This window comes from Chiloscyllium punctatum, chromosome 40 (genome assembly GCF_047496795.1).
Source record: "Chiloscyllium punctatum isolate Juve2018m chromosome 40, sChiPun1.3, whole genome shotgun sequence".
Classification (NCBI taxonomy): Eukaryota; Metazoa; Chordata; class Chondrichthyes; order Orectolobiformes; family Hemiscylliidae; genus Chiloscyllium; species Chiloscyllium punctatum.
The window spans coordinates 60,772,866-60,791,142 of NC_092778.1; the positions used below are offsets into that span (position 1 = coordinate 60,772,866).

Below are 18,277 nucleotides of genomic sequence, written 5' to 3' on the forward strand. Positions count from 1 at the left end.
AATTGAACCTGTTGGACTATAACCTGGTGTTGTGTGATTTTTAACTTTGTACACCCCAGTCCAACACTGGCATCTCTAAATCATCACTCTAGTGCAGCTTAGAAAGTTTTCTAACTCTGCCCACCCTGTGGTATTTGCACTTAATAATGTGCAGTTTGGTGACATCATCATAAGGTTGGTCAGGGTCCTAATCCTTTATGCAACAGGTGCCATTTCTTTATGAACCTTACAGAGCTAACAGTGTTTGTGCAAAAGCAACACAGCGTATTTCACACAAATGTAGTAATGCTCACACTTTCTACCCTAATGACTATCACATTTTACATTATTTATTCCCTTTACTATTCCAAGCTTTCAACAGCAAATCTGCTGATGGGAGTGGAGGGGTCTGATACCTCCACATTATTCTGTAAATTTGCAATTGAGCAATTTTGCTTTGACTCCACACCAGCTAAGGTGGCTTTGATTCATAGTCATGCCAAAATATGAATCAATCCTATTCTGGCATGTACTTCTCAGACTTCACAATCTAAGAATAAGGTGTAAGCCATGAGATAAGAGAGCTGTGAACCTGCAGAATTCTCTCCCACAGGAAACTGTTGGGGCTGGTTCACTAGATATATTCAAGAGGTAGCCAGATGTGGCTCTTGCAGCTATGGGATCCAGGGGTATAGAGACAGTGTGGGAACAGGATACTGAGATTGCATGATCAGCCATGATCATATTGAATGGTGGTGCAGGCTCGAAGGGCCGAATGGCCTACTCCTGCTCGTGTTTTCTATTTTTCTGTGTTTCAACCAAATTTTTTAAGATAGGGTGAGGAAACTTGCTAGCTCTTGCAGTGATAAGCCCTCCTGAAAACTCAATACAACTCGCACAAAGCTAAAAAATAAGGTAAGATCCAGCCCAAAGTATTTCATGGCACAATTTGATGAGCAGTATGGGAATTTTCCTAATGTCCACACCAAGATTATCCCTCAACCAATGGCATCAAAAGTTAATTAACTGGTCATGTGTCTTATTTTCTATTTTTTTTTAACAAGAATGACTCCAGTTAGTAAGATATTCATCAGTTATGAAGCCCTTTATTTTACAATAGCAGACATGTTATGCTTCTTCACCTTGATCCTGTATTTACCAATGGGTTTCACATTGGGACTGCATTGGCTGCCCTTGTACTTGGCTCATGGCCAGGTTTGGCCACAGACCCAGAAACATACAGGACCTATTGCATCAAAATGGAGGAGCAAGAGGACTCAGAAAAATTGCATCCTCTTACATTGTCAGGAAGCTTGGTTAGAGAGCAAATCATGTCACCAGAAGCAATGTGTTATTCACAAAGAGGATGAGGAGTAATCTGCCAGAAAAAAACCATCTTGACAATGGTGAGGCAAGAATGCTGTGGGGAGGAGGTGAAACGTGCCATGGTTTATCTGGCTTTGCATTCAAGTGAATAAATTTATATATATATATATATGGCTTTTTTTTGATGGGTGATTTGCAGAGGACTTTGGAATGATCATGGCTGCTCTACACACCCACAACAGACTGAGAAAACCTGGAAGAGTGAGATAGTTCCAGGAATGAGCCCATAAGAGATGCACATCCCAAAACTCCATTGGAAATGGGCTGACAGTTGCTTCATCCAGTCATTCTGGATGGAGCTCAAACCAATATGGCGAGTTGCACAGACCATGCATACTCACACAGTCCACCTTACTGGTCCCTCAGCTTCTGATCTTCAGGGATAGAATGGCCACTGTCTTCAATGACCATTATGACAACTGTTGAATTGTGGTGCACCATCAAACAGCATGAATAAGCACTCACAATCTTGCATCGGTCTGTCATAGGAGACAGTGAGGTTTGCAGATGCTGGAGATCAGTGTTGAGAGTGTGTTGCTGGAAAAGCACACTTTTCCAGCAACACACTCAATATCTATCATAGGTCTATTGCAATCACTGGAATCGTACTTACTTTTATCATATTCAAAATAGGTAAGAATATATTACACTTTTTTTTTGACCTGGGATATGCATATCATTGGCATGGCCAGTAGGAATTGCCCATCCCTAGTTGCCCCGAGAAAGTGGTGGTGAGCCACTTTCTTAAGCAACAGGAATCTGTGTAGTGTAGATACACCCATGGTATTGGTAGGAAAGGAGTCCCAGAATAGAGCTGTAGTAAAGGAATGCCGACACCATTCCAAATTGGGATGGTGAGTGATGTGGAAGTGACTGGTCTCCATTGCAGTTGCTATCTTTATCCTCCTACACAAGTTTGGGAGATGTCTTTAAAGGTGCCTTGGAAAATTGTTGGATGCTGTTGAGTTCTTCCGTATTGTTACTGCTGCTCTGATCCATGCATGTGGAGAATATTCAATGATGGTTTTGTCTTCACCTTGTAGATAATGGATATGTTGTGAAGGAGTTAGGATTTGAGTCATTCACTGCAGAATTCTGAGATTCTGATCTGCTCTTGAATTTGATTTGATTTGATTTATTGTCACATGTACCTAAGTACAGTGAAACAATTTGTTTGCAAGCAGTACAGGCAGATCATAGTAAGCAATACATAACAATATTGGGTGCTTCGACAGAGTGAGGCATACAGGTTGCATTGCACAGGAGATACGTGAAGCAAGATCAACATTATTTGAAGTTAGAGATTCCATTCAGCAGTCTAATAACTCCATGGAAGAAGCTGTTCTTGAACCTGTTGGTGTGTGTTCAAGCTTCTGTATCTTCTGCCTAACGGAAGGGGTTGTAGAAGAGCATTACTGGAATGGAATTGGTCTTTGATGATGTTGGCAGCCTTTCTGTAGCAACAGGAAGTGTAAATGGAGTCCATGGATAGGAGGTTGGCTTCCATGATGGTCTGGGCAGGGCACACAACCTTGTGTAGTTTCTTACAGTCCTGGTTGCCACACCAGGCCGTTATGCACCTGGACTGTATACTTTCAATGATGTGTCTGTAAAAGTTGGTGAGATTACATTTCTGGTCAATGGTAACTTCCAAGATGTCGATAGTAAGGGATTGAGTGAGTAATGCTATTGAAAGTTAAGGGGAAGTGCTCCATTAAGAAAACTTCTACATGCTTTTCTGTGCAAGTTGCAAGTAAAACTTTTTGTGGCATGACTTTAATCACCTTCAGAATACATTCATAACTGAAACTCCACAGGTCAAACAAGATAAAAGTGTGTCACATAGAGGACAATCTTTGACAGAAGATATTCCGCTTTGAAATGGAAATTTCATTCCACTGAAGAGTTCCAAAATGAGGGAGATGACAGAGGAAACCTTTCACACCAAAAATGATTTTAAAAATTCCTCACTTGGTTGATAAATCTTATAGGCACTTATAATGGATGTTTGTATGACTTAATTATAGTCCTTTCCCTTAGTTTTATGTAAAAATATAAACATATCAATAAGCAATTCTCCAAAAATCTTTATGATTGAGGATTCCTTTATTGTGTACTTATACAGAGATAAATAACCACAGTCCAATTACTTGATGCACTTAAATATTGATCATGTATGACATTATTATATATGTAGACTTGTTCGATTCATCAATAGATCTCCAAGTATTGGCAGGAATTCTGCAAGGAATTCCCATTCAGGAAATTTTCACAAAGTGACAGTCAAGGTTGGAAGTGTTTTAAAGTGATTTCAAAGCCACATTGCGATTCCCATTCACAGTGTGCTCTGAAAAGTGAGGTCTTCGAAGTACTTGGATTAAACTTGACGACTTATCAGTGTGCCCTCCAGGTTGAGTAGAAACACAAGCTGCTTTTGCCAGTTACACCCCTCTAAATACTGTGCAACAATGCCACATTACTTCTGCAAGGTTTCTCAAATGGCACAGGATGGGTGGAGTTTAGTGATTGCAGGGAATAGGGCCAGCCATTGACTGGAGAGTCGGTAGCAACACTGACCACAACCATTTCCAGGGGTTTGTTGGGAATAGTTCCTGGTAAAGTGGTCTGCTGGCTGCTCTCATGATTGCCAAAGCCTGCAGGGAGACTTCCTACCTTCAGCCCAACAGTAATAGCAGGGCCAAGGGAGCAGATGTCATTGGTAGTACTCCAGCCAATGCAGGGAAGAATGGTCATCAGTACAAAGGACACCAAGGGGATCCTTCTGTTCTACTGGCAGTGTCCATCACTGAACAGTGGATGCCTGAGAAGGAAGGACCTCCACCATCAGGGTGATACCCTTCCAGGTATTAAGTTCAGTGCCATAAGCACATTGCATTGCAAAATGGGTTTGACAAAAGACCTCCTCTAACATTATCAGTGTAAAATGCTAGAGCAGAAAGACAACTTCTGCCTTGTCAGTAGTAGACTGGACAACTTTAAGGGCATTTAAATGGTCATTGGATAGGCATATGGATGAGAATGGAATAGTGTAGGTTAGTTGGGCTTCAGATTGGTTTCACAGGTCGGCGCAACATAGAGGGCCAAAGGGCCTGTGCTGTGCTGTAATATTCTATGTTGTCAGCAAGGCCAGTCTCTAGTATTCTTTGCGTTGGAATGTAAAGGCTCAAAGAACAGTTCTGATCACACTTGACATGTTGACCTTTTTCTAAGCAACCTGCTTGGAGTTCAGATCGCACATCCTTCTTGCTGGAGGTATTCCTGTGCGTTTTATTCACCTTCAGAAGCTGTATCACCTGCATCAGCTCACTGGGGTGCTCATCTGTAGAGATACAAATGATTTCACATGATTAGGCCGCACACTGGACTGTACAGCATTAACAAGGAACAATGCAGGGAGTTATTAGTTGACTTTAATAAATAAATGATCAGTCATTATACATACTTTATAAAGAGAATATCCATTTTTATTGAAAAGCAACACAGAACTTAGATTATGACTTACCAACTCTTGAAGCAGTCTTCAAGGCGCGGATAGTATCTGCGAATCAGTCATCTGGGCAAGGATTTTCTCCAGGCTTGTTAGGTATTTCCTTGGCGGCCTTTTGGAGTTCAATGCTTTAGACAATAGACAATATGACAATAGACAATAGATGCAGGAGTAGGCCATTCTGCCCTTCGAGCCTGCACCACCATTCATTATGATCATGGCTGATCATCCTCAATCAGTATCCTGTTCCTGTCTTATCCCCATACCCCGTGATTCCACTATCCTTAAGAGCTCTATCCAACTCTTTCTTGAAAGGATCCAGAGATTTGGCCTCCACTGCCCTCTGGGGCAGAGCATTCCATACACCCACCACTCTCTGGGTGAAGAAGTTTCTCCTCAACTCTGTTCTAAGTGGACTACCCCTTATTTTTAAACTGTGTCCTCTGGTTCGGGACTCACCCATCAGCGGAAACATGCTTCCTGCCTCCAGAGTGTCCAATCCCTTAATAATCTTATATGCCTCAATCAGATCCCCTCTTAGCCTTCTAAACTCAAGTGTATACAAGCCCAGTCACTCCAATCTTTTAGCGTAAGACCTGATCTTTCTGATTAGTTAAGGTCATTGATTCTGTCTCAACAATCAATAGCATTTCCAGTCTTTAGAACATCAGTACAGTCCTTTGGTAATGCTGACCCATCCCTTAGCACAGTCATCTACCATGGCTGTCTCTCTTGGAAAAAAGATTCTTCTTCTGGATTGAATTACTGGAGGATAAAGTTCTCCTTTGCTGAAGCATGATCTCATGTATCATTTTCTCATACGAAGTCAGATTATTTTATGCAGGCCAAATGGTTCATTTACATCGATAATAATATCACATTTGTATAAATAAACCAACACTCGTTCAGAAGGTTACCATTTCCGTTGACTATGTTGAAGTCCAAAATAACCAAAACTAGGTTTGACTATCATAACTATGCAAAATATTAAGCTGCTTAAAGTGTCGAGCAGATACAAACAATATCCCAAGGCCTGCAGTAGTCATGAAAGTACAAGCTAATGGAAGAGATACAGAGGAACATATTTGCTGATCCATTTGTATATCAAAAGGTATAATTGCCATAGTCCCTAGGCTCTCAGGTGGTTTAACCTGAGGATCACCACACCTCAGGCAAGGGAGGGCATTGAGAAGGAGAGTCCTTTATGGTACCTTCAGCTGCTGCAGTTGGAATTGAACCCACATTGTGGGTATCACTCCACATTGTAAAGCAGCCACCCAGTCAACAGAATTAACCGACCCTTGATAGGTAATCCGCATCTGTATGTTGCAATATGAATAATCAAAGGAGTTTTGGTGGTTCGGTAATCTAGCATCCATGACAGTTACTACGGTTAATGCAGTCGGCAACTGAAAATATCTGCAGTGATATGCACATGCCCAAAATACCTCATTAATAAAGTTGCTAACTGAAATCGAAATCAGAGACAAAGACGGAAATTGCTGGAAAAGCTCAGCAGGTCTGGCAACACCTGTGGAGAGAACTCAGGGATAACGTTTCGGATCCAGTAACCCTTCCTCAGAATGGGACCGAAACGTTATCCCTGATTTCTCACTGCAGATGCTGCCAGATCTGCTGAGCTTTTCCAGCATTTTCTATTTTCGTCTCCGATTTACAGCATCCGCAGTTCTTTCGGTTTATTCAGATATGACACACTTTTGTCATTATGAACATTTGTCAGCTTTCCATTACTGCTGTTACTCTTCAGCTCCTTAGCAAGCCCAGAATCAGCCCGTGTATATACAATGTCCCTTGAAGCTCCCCAGTTCACAGCTGAACTTTACGTCGGACAGCTATTGTAAATCAATAAGCAAAAAGAATAGTTCTGCAGCATAGCAACAGTAAATATAAACACAGTCAATGACAGGGTATATTATGTGCATGCACACATCGCACGAATCATGGGACAAAGAAACAACAAATGCGGCCAGTCATCTGATTATATGCACTTAATTTCCAGTTAAACAAATTTCATTCATACCACAGTTTATGAGTAACAGATAAACTCAGCAGAACTAAGCTGGTTTTGGCTGTGGATTTGGAGCTTGGAGAGCAACAATACTTTCTGATGACTACACTTCATCGTCCAGATTCTTCTGCTTAAAGTGCCCATGATGTTCACAACCTGGACCCTCACTTCATCAAGTGAATGTATATATTTTATATGTTGGTAGCTTTTGCGACAATTTTATGAAACTGGGCTGGGCAAAGTTGGTGCTACAGTTCCTCCTATCCTTGGGCAAACACAGGGGTGAGTTTTGACCATAAGCTAAAATCAGACCTCTGTGCGAAGAGAGAGGGAGAATAAAGTCACCAGGCAGTTAAGTATTGTCATAGTTATTGCCGAGTATTATTGTTAAGACCATAAGACATAGGAGCAGGCCATTCAGCCCATCGAGTCTGCTCCACCATTCAATGAGACATAGCTGACCTAATAATTCTCAATTCTATTTTCCTGTCTTTTCCCCAGAAACCCTTGATCCCTTTCCTGATTAAAAATCCATTCATCTCAGCCTTGAATGTACTTAACTCCCCAACCACTATAGGCCTCTATGGCAACATATTCCACAGATTCACTTCAGGAAGTCCCTGACTGATGAACACAACCTCAAACAGGAAGTATCATTTCAAAGATCTGTCATATGAACATTTTCCTGTACGTACAAACAGCCCTTTACTTGCCCTGCTTTGTTTCTGACTTGTACACAAACCAACTTGCAAACAGACTCCAGAACAGAACTTGTTCATAACCTGGGGACAACCTGCAGCCTGAGAGAGAAGAAATCCCTCCTTATCTCTATCTCAAATGTGGAACTTCTTCTTCTGAGGTCATGCGCTCTGGGTCTAAACTGTCCCATTGGGGGAATCCACATCTACCCTGTCAAACCTCTCAGAATCTTATATGTACGTGTACGGAATGAGCTGCTAGAGGAAGTGGTGGAGGCTGGTACAATTGCAACATTTAAAAGACATCTGGATGGGTATATGAATAGGAAGGGTTTGGAGGGATATGGGCCGGGTGCTGGCAGGTGGGACTAGATTGGGTTGGGATATCTGGTCGGCATGGACGGGTTGGACCAAAGGGTCTGTTTCCATGCTGTACATTGCTATGCTCGCTTATACAATCACTTCCATGCATGTAAGTGCATTTGGAGATTTGTCTGTGAGATAATGGAGACCCCTGGTGCTGGTGTGGACCTTTGGAAATTCACAGTGTGTGTGTGTGTGTGGCTTCACTGATAAATTACCTGAGACCAGTAATAATAAGTCTCACTGTTGCGTATGAAACTGCCCACATTACTAATATCAACGGAGATGTAGGCTTTGGTCTACCTGTCCAATATCAGCTCCTCGAGCTTGTGCAGATCACATGCAATATACTCCAACGCCATGTCGGTGATGCGTGGACACCACGAGAGGTCCAAGCTGCGCAGCTTGCGTAGGTTCTCCGCCACGAGCTCCACGCCGTCGTCGGTGATCTTGGAGCAGCCGGAGAGGCTGAGGGCGGTGAGGTTGGGCAGGCTGTGTACCATGTTCACCACACCGTGGTTGGTGATCTCCCAGCAGGAGTTGAGGCGCAGCGTGTGCGTGGTGTATCCCTGCTTGGCGGTGAAGTAGGCCATGGCCGTGTCCGTCACGTGGTAGGCCTGTAAGTTCAGCTCCGTCAGGTTGGGCAGCAGCTGCGAAATGGCGGCGATGGCGTCGTCGGCGACGTTGATGCAGTCGCTGACGCTCAGCGAGGTAATCCGCGCGTTCAGGCTGGACCACAGGCCGGCCTCCGTGAAGTCATTGCAGCCTGACAGCTCGAGGTGGGCCAGCCCTTGCATCTGCTCCAACATGACCTGGGGGAAACGGAGAGAGAACGAAGACAATGTGTAAAACACCACAGCTTCCAATTCCCCGACTACACGAGCAATTCAAACCAGAGTTAAAAATCACACAGCAACAGGTTATAGTCCAACAGGTTTAATTGGAAGCACACTAGCTTTCGGAGCGATGCTCCTTCATCAGGTGATAGTGGAGGGCTCAATCGTAACACAGAATTTATAGCAAAAATTTGCAGTGTAATGTAACTGAAATTATACATTGAAAAATTGATTGTCTGTTAAGCCTTTCATCTGTTAGAATACAGTGATAGTTTCACTCCTTTCATGTGTAAATCACAAAAATCACAATCAATTCAAACCGGCAACTTAAAAAAAAGTAAATAATGAGGCAGAGAAATGAATTGCACTTCCCCCTCTCCAACCACACACCCCAACAAGCAGCGGACAGGGATTACACAGAACTACCCAGGGAGGAATCAAAACATGAGAAGACTTTTTTTAGACAAAATTAGAATAGACTAATTATCTACAGTGTGGAAACAGGCCCTTCGGCCCAACCAGTCCACACTGACCCTCCAAAGAGTAACCCACCCAGACCCATTTCCCTCTGACTGATGCACCTAACACTACAGGCAATTTAGCACGGCCAGTTCACCTGACCTGCACATCTTTGGACTGTGGGAAGAAACCAGAGCACCAGGAGGAAACCTACACACACACAGGGACAATGTGCAAACTCCACACAGACAGTTGTCCAAGGCTGGAATCAAACCTGCAACCCTGGTGCTGTGAGACAGCAGTGCTCACCACTGAGCCACTGTTTTGATTTCTCTTCTCCCAAAATGGATCTTTTCCCGGTAAAGTTGAATACAGTCCTTCACAATTCGTAGGGTAAGCCTTCAGGACAAACGTTGGGGAATCTGGGTTTCTGTCTCAAGTGGCTATGGCATGGTCATACCCAATGCAATTCCTTTTATTTATTCACGGGATGAGGGTGTCATTGGCCAGACAAGCATTTATTGCCGATCCCTAACTGTCCAGAGGGTAGTTAAGAGTGAGCCACATTGCTCTGAAATCACATGGACGCCAAGGCAGTTTCCTTCCCTAAAGGACATTAGTGAACCAGATGGGTTTTTTTTCCTAACAATTGACAATGGATTCTTGGTCAACATTAGACACTTACTTCCAGATTTGTTTTTAAAACTGAATTGAAATCCCACAATCTGCCTTGGTAGGATTTAAACCCATGTGACCAGAACATTACCTGGGTTTCTGGAATAATATTCCAGCCATAATTCCACTCGGCAATTGCCCCAGTTATTTTACAATCTATTGTCAAATATAGAACAAAATAATTTATACAGATGGACTACAAGAGACTAGGTAATGTTAAACCCCTGGTGTCAGTGGTTATTAATATCATTCAAACCCTGATCTTGTGTTGCATATTTTAATATTTGAACCAGTGACCATCTAGTCATGTACCCAGTGTCCACTGGATGGCTTTACATGTGCTATTCAAAAATCGTAGCCAATAATTGGGCTGACCTAAAATAACACAGAGAATTGCAGATGTCAGAGATCTGAAACAAAAACAAATGACAGAAATTGCTGGAGAAAGTCAGCAGATCTGGTGGTATCTGTAGGGGGAGAAACAGAGTTAATGTTTCAAGTCCAGTGATCCTTCTTCAGAACTGAAATCAGTTGACCATTGTTGAAAACTGCGCTGCTGTGGATTCTAAGATTGTTCCATCAGACTACAAATGATCGGATATTGAGTAAAATGCAGCTTAGAACATAGAACATAGAACAATACAGCGCAGTACAGGCCTTTTGGCCCTCGATGTTGCGCCGACCGAAGCCTACCTAACCTACACTAGCCCAATAACCTCCATATGCTTATCCAATGCCCGCTTGAATGACCATAAAGAGGGAGAGACCACCACTGATACTGGCAGGGCATTCCATGAACTCACAACCCGCTGAGTAAAGAATCTACCCCTAACATCTGTCCTATACCAACCTCCCCTTAATTTAAAGCTGTGTCCCCTAGTAACAGCTGACTCCATACACGGAAAAAGGTTCTCACTGTCAACCCTATCTAAACCCCTAATCATCTTGTACACCTCTATCAAATCGCCCATAAACCTTCTTTTCTCCAATGAGAACAGCCCCAAGTGCCTCAGCCTTTCCTCATACGATCTTCCTACCATGCCAGGCAACATCCTGGTAAACCTCCTCTGCACCCGTTCCAGTGCCTCCACATCCTTCCTATAGTATGGCGACCAAAACTGTACACAATACTCCAGATAAGGCCGCACCAGAGTCTTATACAACTACAACATGACCTCCAGACTCTGGAACTCAATTCCTCTACCAATAAAGCCCAGTACGCCATATGCCTTCTTCACAGCACTATTTACCTGGGTGGCAACTTTCAGAGATCTGTGTACATGGACACCAAGATCCCTCTGCTCATCCACACTATCAAGTAGCCTACCATTAGCCCAGTAATCCATCTTCTTGTTACTCCTACCAAAGTGAATGACTTCACACTTAGCTACATTGAACTCCATTTGCCACCTTACTGCCCAGCTCTGCAACTTATCTATATCCCGCTGTGACCTGCCACATCCTTCTTCGCTGTCCACCACTCCCCCAACTTTCGTATCATCCGCAAACTTGCTCACCCAGCCTTCAAGCCCCTCCTCCAGGTCATTTATAAAAATGACAAACAGCAATGGTCCCAAAACAGATCCTTGTGGAACACCACTAGTAACTGCATTCCAAGATGAACCTTTACCATCAACTACTACCTTCTGTCTCCTTCCAGCCAGCCAATTCCTAATCCAAACCTCTAATGCACCCTCAATGCCATACCTCCGTAATTTTTGCAGTAGCCTACCATGGGGTACCTTATCGAACGCCTTGCTAAAATCCATATACACCACATCTACTGCTTTACCCTCGTCCACTTCCTTAGTCACCTTCTTCTCAAAGAACTCAATAAGGTTTGTGAGGCACGACCTGCCCTTCACAAAACCATGCTGACTATCCTTGATCACATTATTCTTATCCAGATGTTCATAAATCCTATCCCTTACAATTCTCTCTAAGACTTTTTCCACAACAGAAGTGAGACTCACTGGCCTATAGTTACTCAGGCTATCCCTACTCCCCTTCTTGAACAAGGGGACCACATTCGCTATTCGCTATTGTGATGGATCTGTTCCTGTGTCACCTCAAGTTCAATGCAAACCCTCAACTTCATGAAGCTGACATATGAGGTTGTTTTTCAGCAATGTCCTTCAGCTAATGTTCAGGTTAAAAATGTGTTGCTGGAAAAGTGCAGCAGGTCAGGCAGCATCCAAGGAGCAGGAGAATCGACGTTTCGGGCATAAGCCCTTCTTCAGGAATGATTCAGGAATGAAGAAGGGCTTATGCCCGAAACATCTATTCTCCTGCTCCTTGAATGCTGCCTGACCTGCTGTGCTTTTCCAGCAATACATTTTTAAGCTCTGATCTCCAGTATCTGCAGTCCTTACTTTCTCCTAATGTTCAGGTTGTCCTGCTCACATAGGTTTCACTACTTACAGAATCCCTACAGTGTGGGAGCAGGCCATTTGGCCATCAAATCCACACCGACCCTCTGAAGAGCATCCCATCCAGACTCAGCTGTATCCCTGCATTTCCTATGGCTAATCCACCTAACCTGCACATCTTTGGCATGTGGGAGGAAATCCACGCAGACACGGGGAGAACGTGCAAATTCCACACAGACAAGTCATAGAGAGGTACAGCACAGAAACAGACCCTTCAGCCCAACTCGTCCATGCCGAACAGATACCCCTACCTAATGTAGTCGCATTTACCAGCACCTAGTCCATTTCCCTCTAAACCCTTCCTATTCATATACCCATCCAGATACCATTTAAATGTTGTAACTATAGCAGCCTTCACTACTTCCTCATACACGCACCACCCTCTGCATGAAAACTTGCCCCTGGGTTCCCTTTTAAATCTTTCCCCTCTCAACTTAAACCTATGGCCTCTAGATCTGGACTCCCCTACCCCAGGGAAAAGACTTTGTCTATTTATCCTATCCATGCCCCTCATGATTTTATAAACCTCAGCCTCCGATGCTCCAGGGAAAACAGCCCCAGCATATTCAGCCTCTCCCTGTAACTCAAATCCTACAACCCTGGCAACATCCTTGTAAATCTTTTCCGAACCCTTTCAAGTTTCACAACATCCTTCCGATAGGAAGGAGACCAGAATATTCCAAATATGCCTATCCAACATCCTGTACAGCTGCAACATAATCTCACAACTCCTATACTCAATGCACTGACCAATAAAGGAAAGCATACCAAATGCCTCCTTCACTATCCTATCCAGGTGCAACTCTACTTTCAAGGACCTCTGAACCTTCACTCCAAGGTCTCTTTGTTCAGCAACACTCCCCAAGACCTTACCATTAAGTGTATAAGCCCTGCTGAGATTTGTTTCGCCTGAGGGTGGAATCAAACCCGGGGCCCTGAGGTAGCAGTGCTAACCACTGAGCCATCATACGGCCCTTTGTGAGCTTTTGATCAGTGGCAACAGGATATTTGTATATGGTCCTAACTGCATGTGTTCCTGCAGAAATAGAAATCATCGAGGGAACATAGTCACTAAGAAACCAAACCGAGAATTTAGAAGACACTTCTTTACTCAAAAGATTATTGAGAATGTGGAGCTCATTACTGCAGACTATATCTTAAGATGAATGGATGCATACCAGGGAATGTTAGATGATTATGAGGGAAATGGGAAAAGAGGGCTGTGATAATCAAGTCAGATAATGAAAGACTGAGAAACATAATCGCTGGAATGGACAGTTTCTCTGCTGTATATTCTTTGTAATATATCTAGCTGCCTCACCTTGACCCAAGTTTGCTAGATGGTGCCCCTCAGCTATTTATAATCAATTGTTTCTCTCTGTCTCTCTGTTTCTCTCTCTCGCCTCTGGTCCTTTGTGTAATGTTGTTCATTTATCTCTGGCTCATGCACTATATATTCAGACATAAAGGGTTTTGATATCATTATTTGCAATCTCCTGTTAATCTACCAATCGACAAAGTTTTTTCATTAGTCCCTAGGAATGCAAGTAAACAAATGTGCTTTGTTTCTCCTTTGTCACGCATATTGCTGGGTTCTTTTTAACATTCACACTGAGAAACTGACCAGGCAATTCCTCTCCAAGATAAATATAAAAGTAATAGTGGTTAGGGTTTCAGTGCGCTCAGGAAGTAAACATGTCAATGCTTACAGGCATCTAACTAGATCCCATTGCTTATTTATTCATTCATGGGATATGAATTCACCACCCAATCATGGCAGGATTTGAATCCTTGTCCCAAGAACATTAGCCGAAGGTTCTGGATTGCTGGAACGGGGAGTTGAAATGATTTGCCATGCGGCAGTGGGGCTATTTAGTGCATGTGTCCCAGAGATGTTCTCTGAAACGTTCTGCAAGTTGGCGTCCTTTCTCCCTAGTATAGAAGAGACCACATTGAGAGCAACGGACACAACCCCACCACCCTGTGGCTGAACACCTCAACTCCCCCTCCCACTCTGCCAAGGACATGCAAGTCTTGGGCCCCCTCCACCGCCAAATCCTAGCCAGCCAGCGACTGGAGGAAGAACACCTCATCTTCCACCTTGGGAGCCTCCAACCATATGGAATCTATGTTGATTTCACCAGTTTCCTCATCTCCCCTGCCCCCACCTTATCCCAGATCCAACCCTCCAACTCAGCACCACCTTCTTGAACTGTCCTATCTGTCTATCTTCCTTCCCACTTCTCTGCTCCACCCTCTTCTCCAACCTATCACCGTCACCCCCCCCATGATCATCTACCTACTGCGTTTTCAGCTACCTTCCCCCCAGCACCTCCCCCATCTCTCAGTCCCCTTTGCCATTACCCCCTCCCCACCATCACATTTCTGACGAAGAGCTCATGCGCAAAATGTCAACTTTTCTGCTCCTCAGATGCTGCCTGACTGGCTGTGTTTTTCCAGCACCACACTTTTGACTGCAACTAGTGCCCAGTTAAGGACCACCTCCTCCCCTCCTCCTCCCGTAGCAGCCCTGCAGAAAGCCTGAAAAGTGAAAGATGTTGAGGCTGTTGGTCGACTCCCATGTTGCCATTGATCAAGAGCTCATGATATATCATGCAACCACCTACTCAAAGAGGTCAACCTTGAACCTTGGCAAGAATTGGCCCACTGCTTCTCAAAAGCTGACACTGCCCAAGAAAAGCCAACTGCTGTGAAACAACCTCATATACAGCTTCCTGAAACGTGAGGATGAGAGGTTGCATTGTGAGGGCAGTGACAGGTAAGCGACCCTGTCACTAGCTGAATTTCTAGCCTGGTGGAACAATCTTAGAGTTCATAGCAGGGCATTTTTCAACAATGGTCATTGAATTTTGCAATTTAGACTGAAGGTTTTTCACTCTGTTTGTGCTCTGTGCTAGGTTGAGGGAGCTGGAAGCTGAGTGCCACATTCTTGCCCTCACTGTGATCCTTACTCTCCTCCCCACCTCCATCACGCACCTCTGGCCTGGCTCACTCAGTGAGCATGGGGCTCAAGTGCCTGCAATACTAGCAGCAGCCACTATGCCTGCCGTTGAGCAATGCAGAGTTGCCAGCCTCTGATTGTTCAGCTTCTCTGAGAAGAGGAACTTGGATTCCCCCAAGATCCTTTGCAGGGCAAAGCCCGGTCTGTCTAGTTAAATGTTCGATTGGCACTTAGTGCAGATTACTTTCCAGAAGGAGACGATATTTGGTACTCCCCACTTCCCCTGCCAATGGATAAGATCCCTGACAGCCTCATTAAATTCTGCCCATTCTCGAGGGCTAAATATATAGAGATCAGTGTTGAAAATAAACCTTACACTTTCTTTCAGTAACATCTACAGCCATCAAATTAAGATAATTAGTACAAGAGCCAAAGGGAAATTGAGAATGTTTTTACATAGCAAATTACTTTAATCTGGAATCCACTGCCTGAAATAGTTGCAGAAGCAGAGTCACTAAAGACAATCAAATGTACATCTGAAGAGGAAACCCTTGCTGAGCTATCGAGAAAGAGCAGGGAGTGGTAATAATTGAACAGCTCTTTCAATTCACTGACACAAACCGACTGAAAACTCTTCAGTTCAAGTTACAAGATTCAATGACCATTGTTGAAAACTGCAGTGTTGTGGACTCTGAGATTGCTCTGGTAGACTAGAAATGATCAGATGTTGAATAAAATGGGGTTGTGCTGGACCTGTCATGGGCCCAGATTCGAGTCCAGCCTCAGGCAACTGTCTGTGTGGAATTTGCACATTCTCCCCATGTCTGTGGAGGTTTCCTTTGGATGCTCTGGTTTCCTCCCACAATCCAAAGATGTGCAGGTTAGGTGGATTAGCCATGAGAAATTGCCCATAGTGTTGAGTGCATTAGTCAGAGGGAAATGGGTTTGGGTGGGTTACTGTTTGGAGGGTTGGTGTGGACTTGTTGGGCCAAATGGCCTGCTTCCACACAGTAGAGAATCTAATCAATTGATATGTCACTGCATTTTCAATGCAAACTCTTATCTTCATGTTTCATGAAGCCTGTATATGAGGCTGTCTTTCAGCAGTTTGCTTTTTTCAGTTAGTGTCAGTTCTTGTGAAGCCTTTTTTTGCACGGTCCAAGGTTGTTCTGCTTACAAAGTTTTCACTAGAGTCATTGAGATATACAGCATGGAAACAGACCCTTCGGTCCAACACATTTGCCAGCATTTGGCCCATATACCCCAAAACCCTTCCTGTTCATGTACCCATCCAGATGCCTTTTAAATGTTGTAATTGTACCAGCCTCCACCACTTCCTCCAACGCATCTCGTCTACATCCCGCACCTCCACCCTCAGACCCCACCCCCCAACCGTAACAAGGACAGAACGCCCCTGGTGCTCACTTTCCACCCTACCAACCTTTGCATAAACCAAATCATCCGTCGACATTTCCGCCACCTCCAAACAGACCCCACTACCAGGGATATATTTCCCTCCGCACCCCTTTCCGCCTTCCGCAAAGACCGTCCCCTCCGTGACTACCTGGTCAGGTCCACGCCCCCAAACAACCCACCCTCCAATCCTGGCACTTTCCCCTGCCACCGCAGGAACTGTAAAACCTGTGCCCACACCTCCTCCCTCACCTCTATCCAAGGCCCTAAAGGAACCTTCCACATCCATCAAAGTTTTACTTGCACATCCACTAATATCATTTATTGTATCCGTTGCTCCCGATGCTGTCTCCTCTACATTGGGAAGACTGGGCGCCTCCTAGCAGAGCGCTTTAGGGAACATCTCCGGGACACCCACACCAATCAACCACACCGCCCCATGGCCCAACATTTCAACTCCCCCTCCCATTCTGCCGAGGACATGGAGGTCCTGGGCCTCCCTCACCACCAGACGCCTGGAGGAAGAACGCCTCATCTTCCGCCTCGGAACACTTCAACCCCAGGGCATCAATGTGGACTTCAACAGTTTCCTCAGTTCCCCTTCCCCCACCTCACCCTAGTTCTAAACTTCCAGCTCAGTTACTGTCTCCTTGACTTGTCCGGACTTGTCCTACCTGCCTATCTTCTTTTCCACTTATCCACTCCACCCTCTCCTCCTTGACCTATCACCTTCATCCCCTCCCCCACTCACCCATTGTACTCTATGCTACTTTCTCCCCACCCCTACCCTCCTCTCGCTTATCTCTCCACGCTTCAGGCTCACTGCCTTTATTCCTGATGAAAGGCTTTTGCCCGAAACGTCGATTTCGAAACTACTTGGATGCTGCCTGAAATGCTGTGCTCTTCCAGCACCACTAATCCAGAATCCACTTCCTCTGGTAGCTCATTCCACACACGCACCACCAACTATGTGAAAAAGTTGCCCCTTAGGTCCCTTTTGAATATTTCTCCTCTCACCCTAAACCTAACCCCTCTAGTTCTGGACTCCCCCCAAGGGAAAATACCTTGGCTATTCATCCTATCCATGTTCCTCATAATTTTATAAACCTTTATGTGGTCACCCTTCAGCTCTGATACTCCAGGGAAAACAGTCCCAGTCTATTCATTCTCTCCCTATAGCTCAAACCCTCCAACCCTGGCAACATCCTTGTAAATCATTTCTGAACGCTTTCAAGTTTCACAACATTTTCCGATAGGAAGGAGACCAGAATTGCATGCAATATTCCAACAGTGGCCTAACCAATGTCCTGTGCACCCGCAACATGACCTCCCAACTCCTGTACTCAATACTCTGACCAAATGCCTTCTTCACTATCCTATCTACCTGTGACTCTACTTTCACGGAGCTATGAACCTGCATTCCAAGGTCTCTTTGTTCAGCAACACTCCCTAGGACCTTACCATTAAGTATATAAGTCCTGCTAAGATTTGCTTTGCCAAAATGCAGCACCTTGCATTTATCTGAATTAAACTCCATCTG

The 18,277-nt window shown here is 44.4% G+C and overlaps 1 protein-coding gene and 1 long non-coding RNA gene across 4 annotated transcripts in view; both read right to left on the bottom strand.

Annotated features, from left to right (window-relative positions):
• Positions 1-18,277, bottom strand: part of fbxl16 (F-box and leucine-rich repeat protein 16) — a 170,345-nt gene that overhangs the window by 38,081 nt on the left and 113,987 nt on the right. For all 3 annotated transcript variants that reach the window (XM_072560048.1, XM_072560049.1, XM_072560050.1), the window contains exon 3: positions 8,267-8,775. In XM_072560048.1, coding sequence (XP_072416149.1) covers positions 8,267-8,775 — 509 coding nt within the window. The remainder of the gene's footprint in view (positions 1-8,266; positions 8,776-18,277) is intronic.
• On the bottom strand, positions 3,453-4,987 carry LOC140464777 (uncharacterized). The gene is made up of 2 exons (XR_011954980.1): positions 4,889-4,987; positions 3,453-4,705 (listed from the first exon to the last, which is right to left on the bottom strand). It is a non-coding gene; the product is annotated as an uncharacterized lncRNA (long non-coding RNA).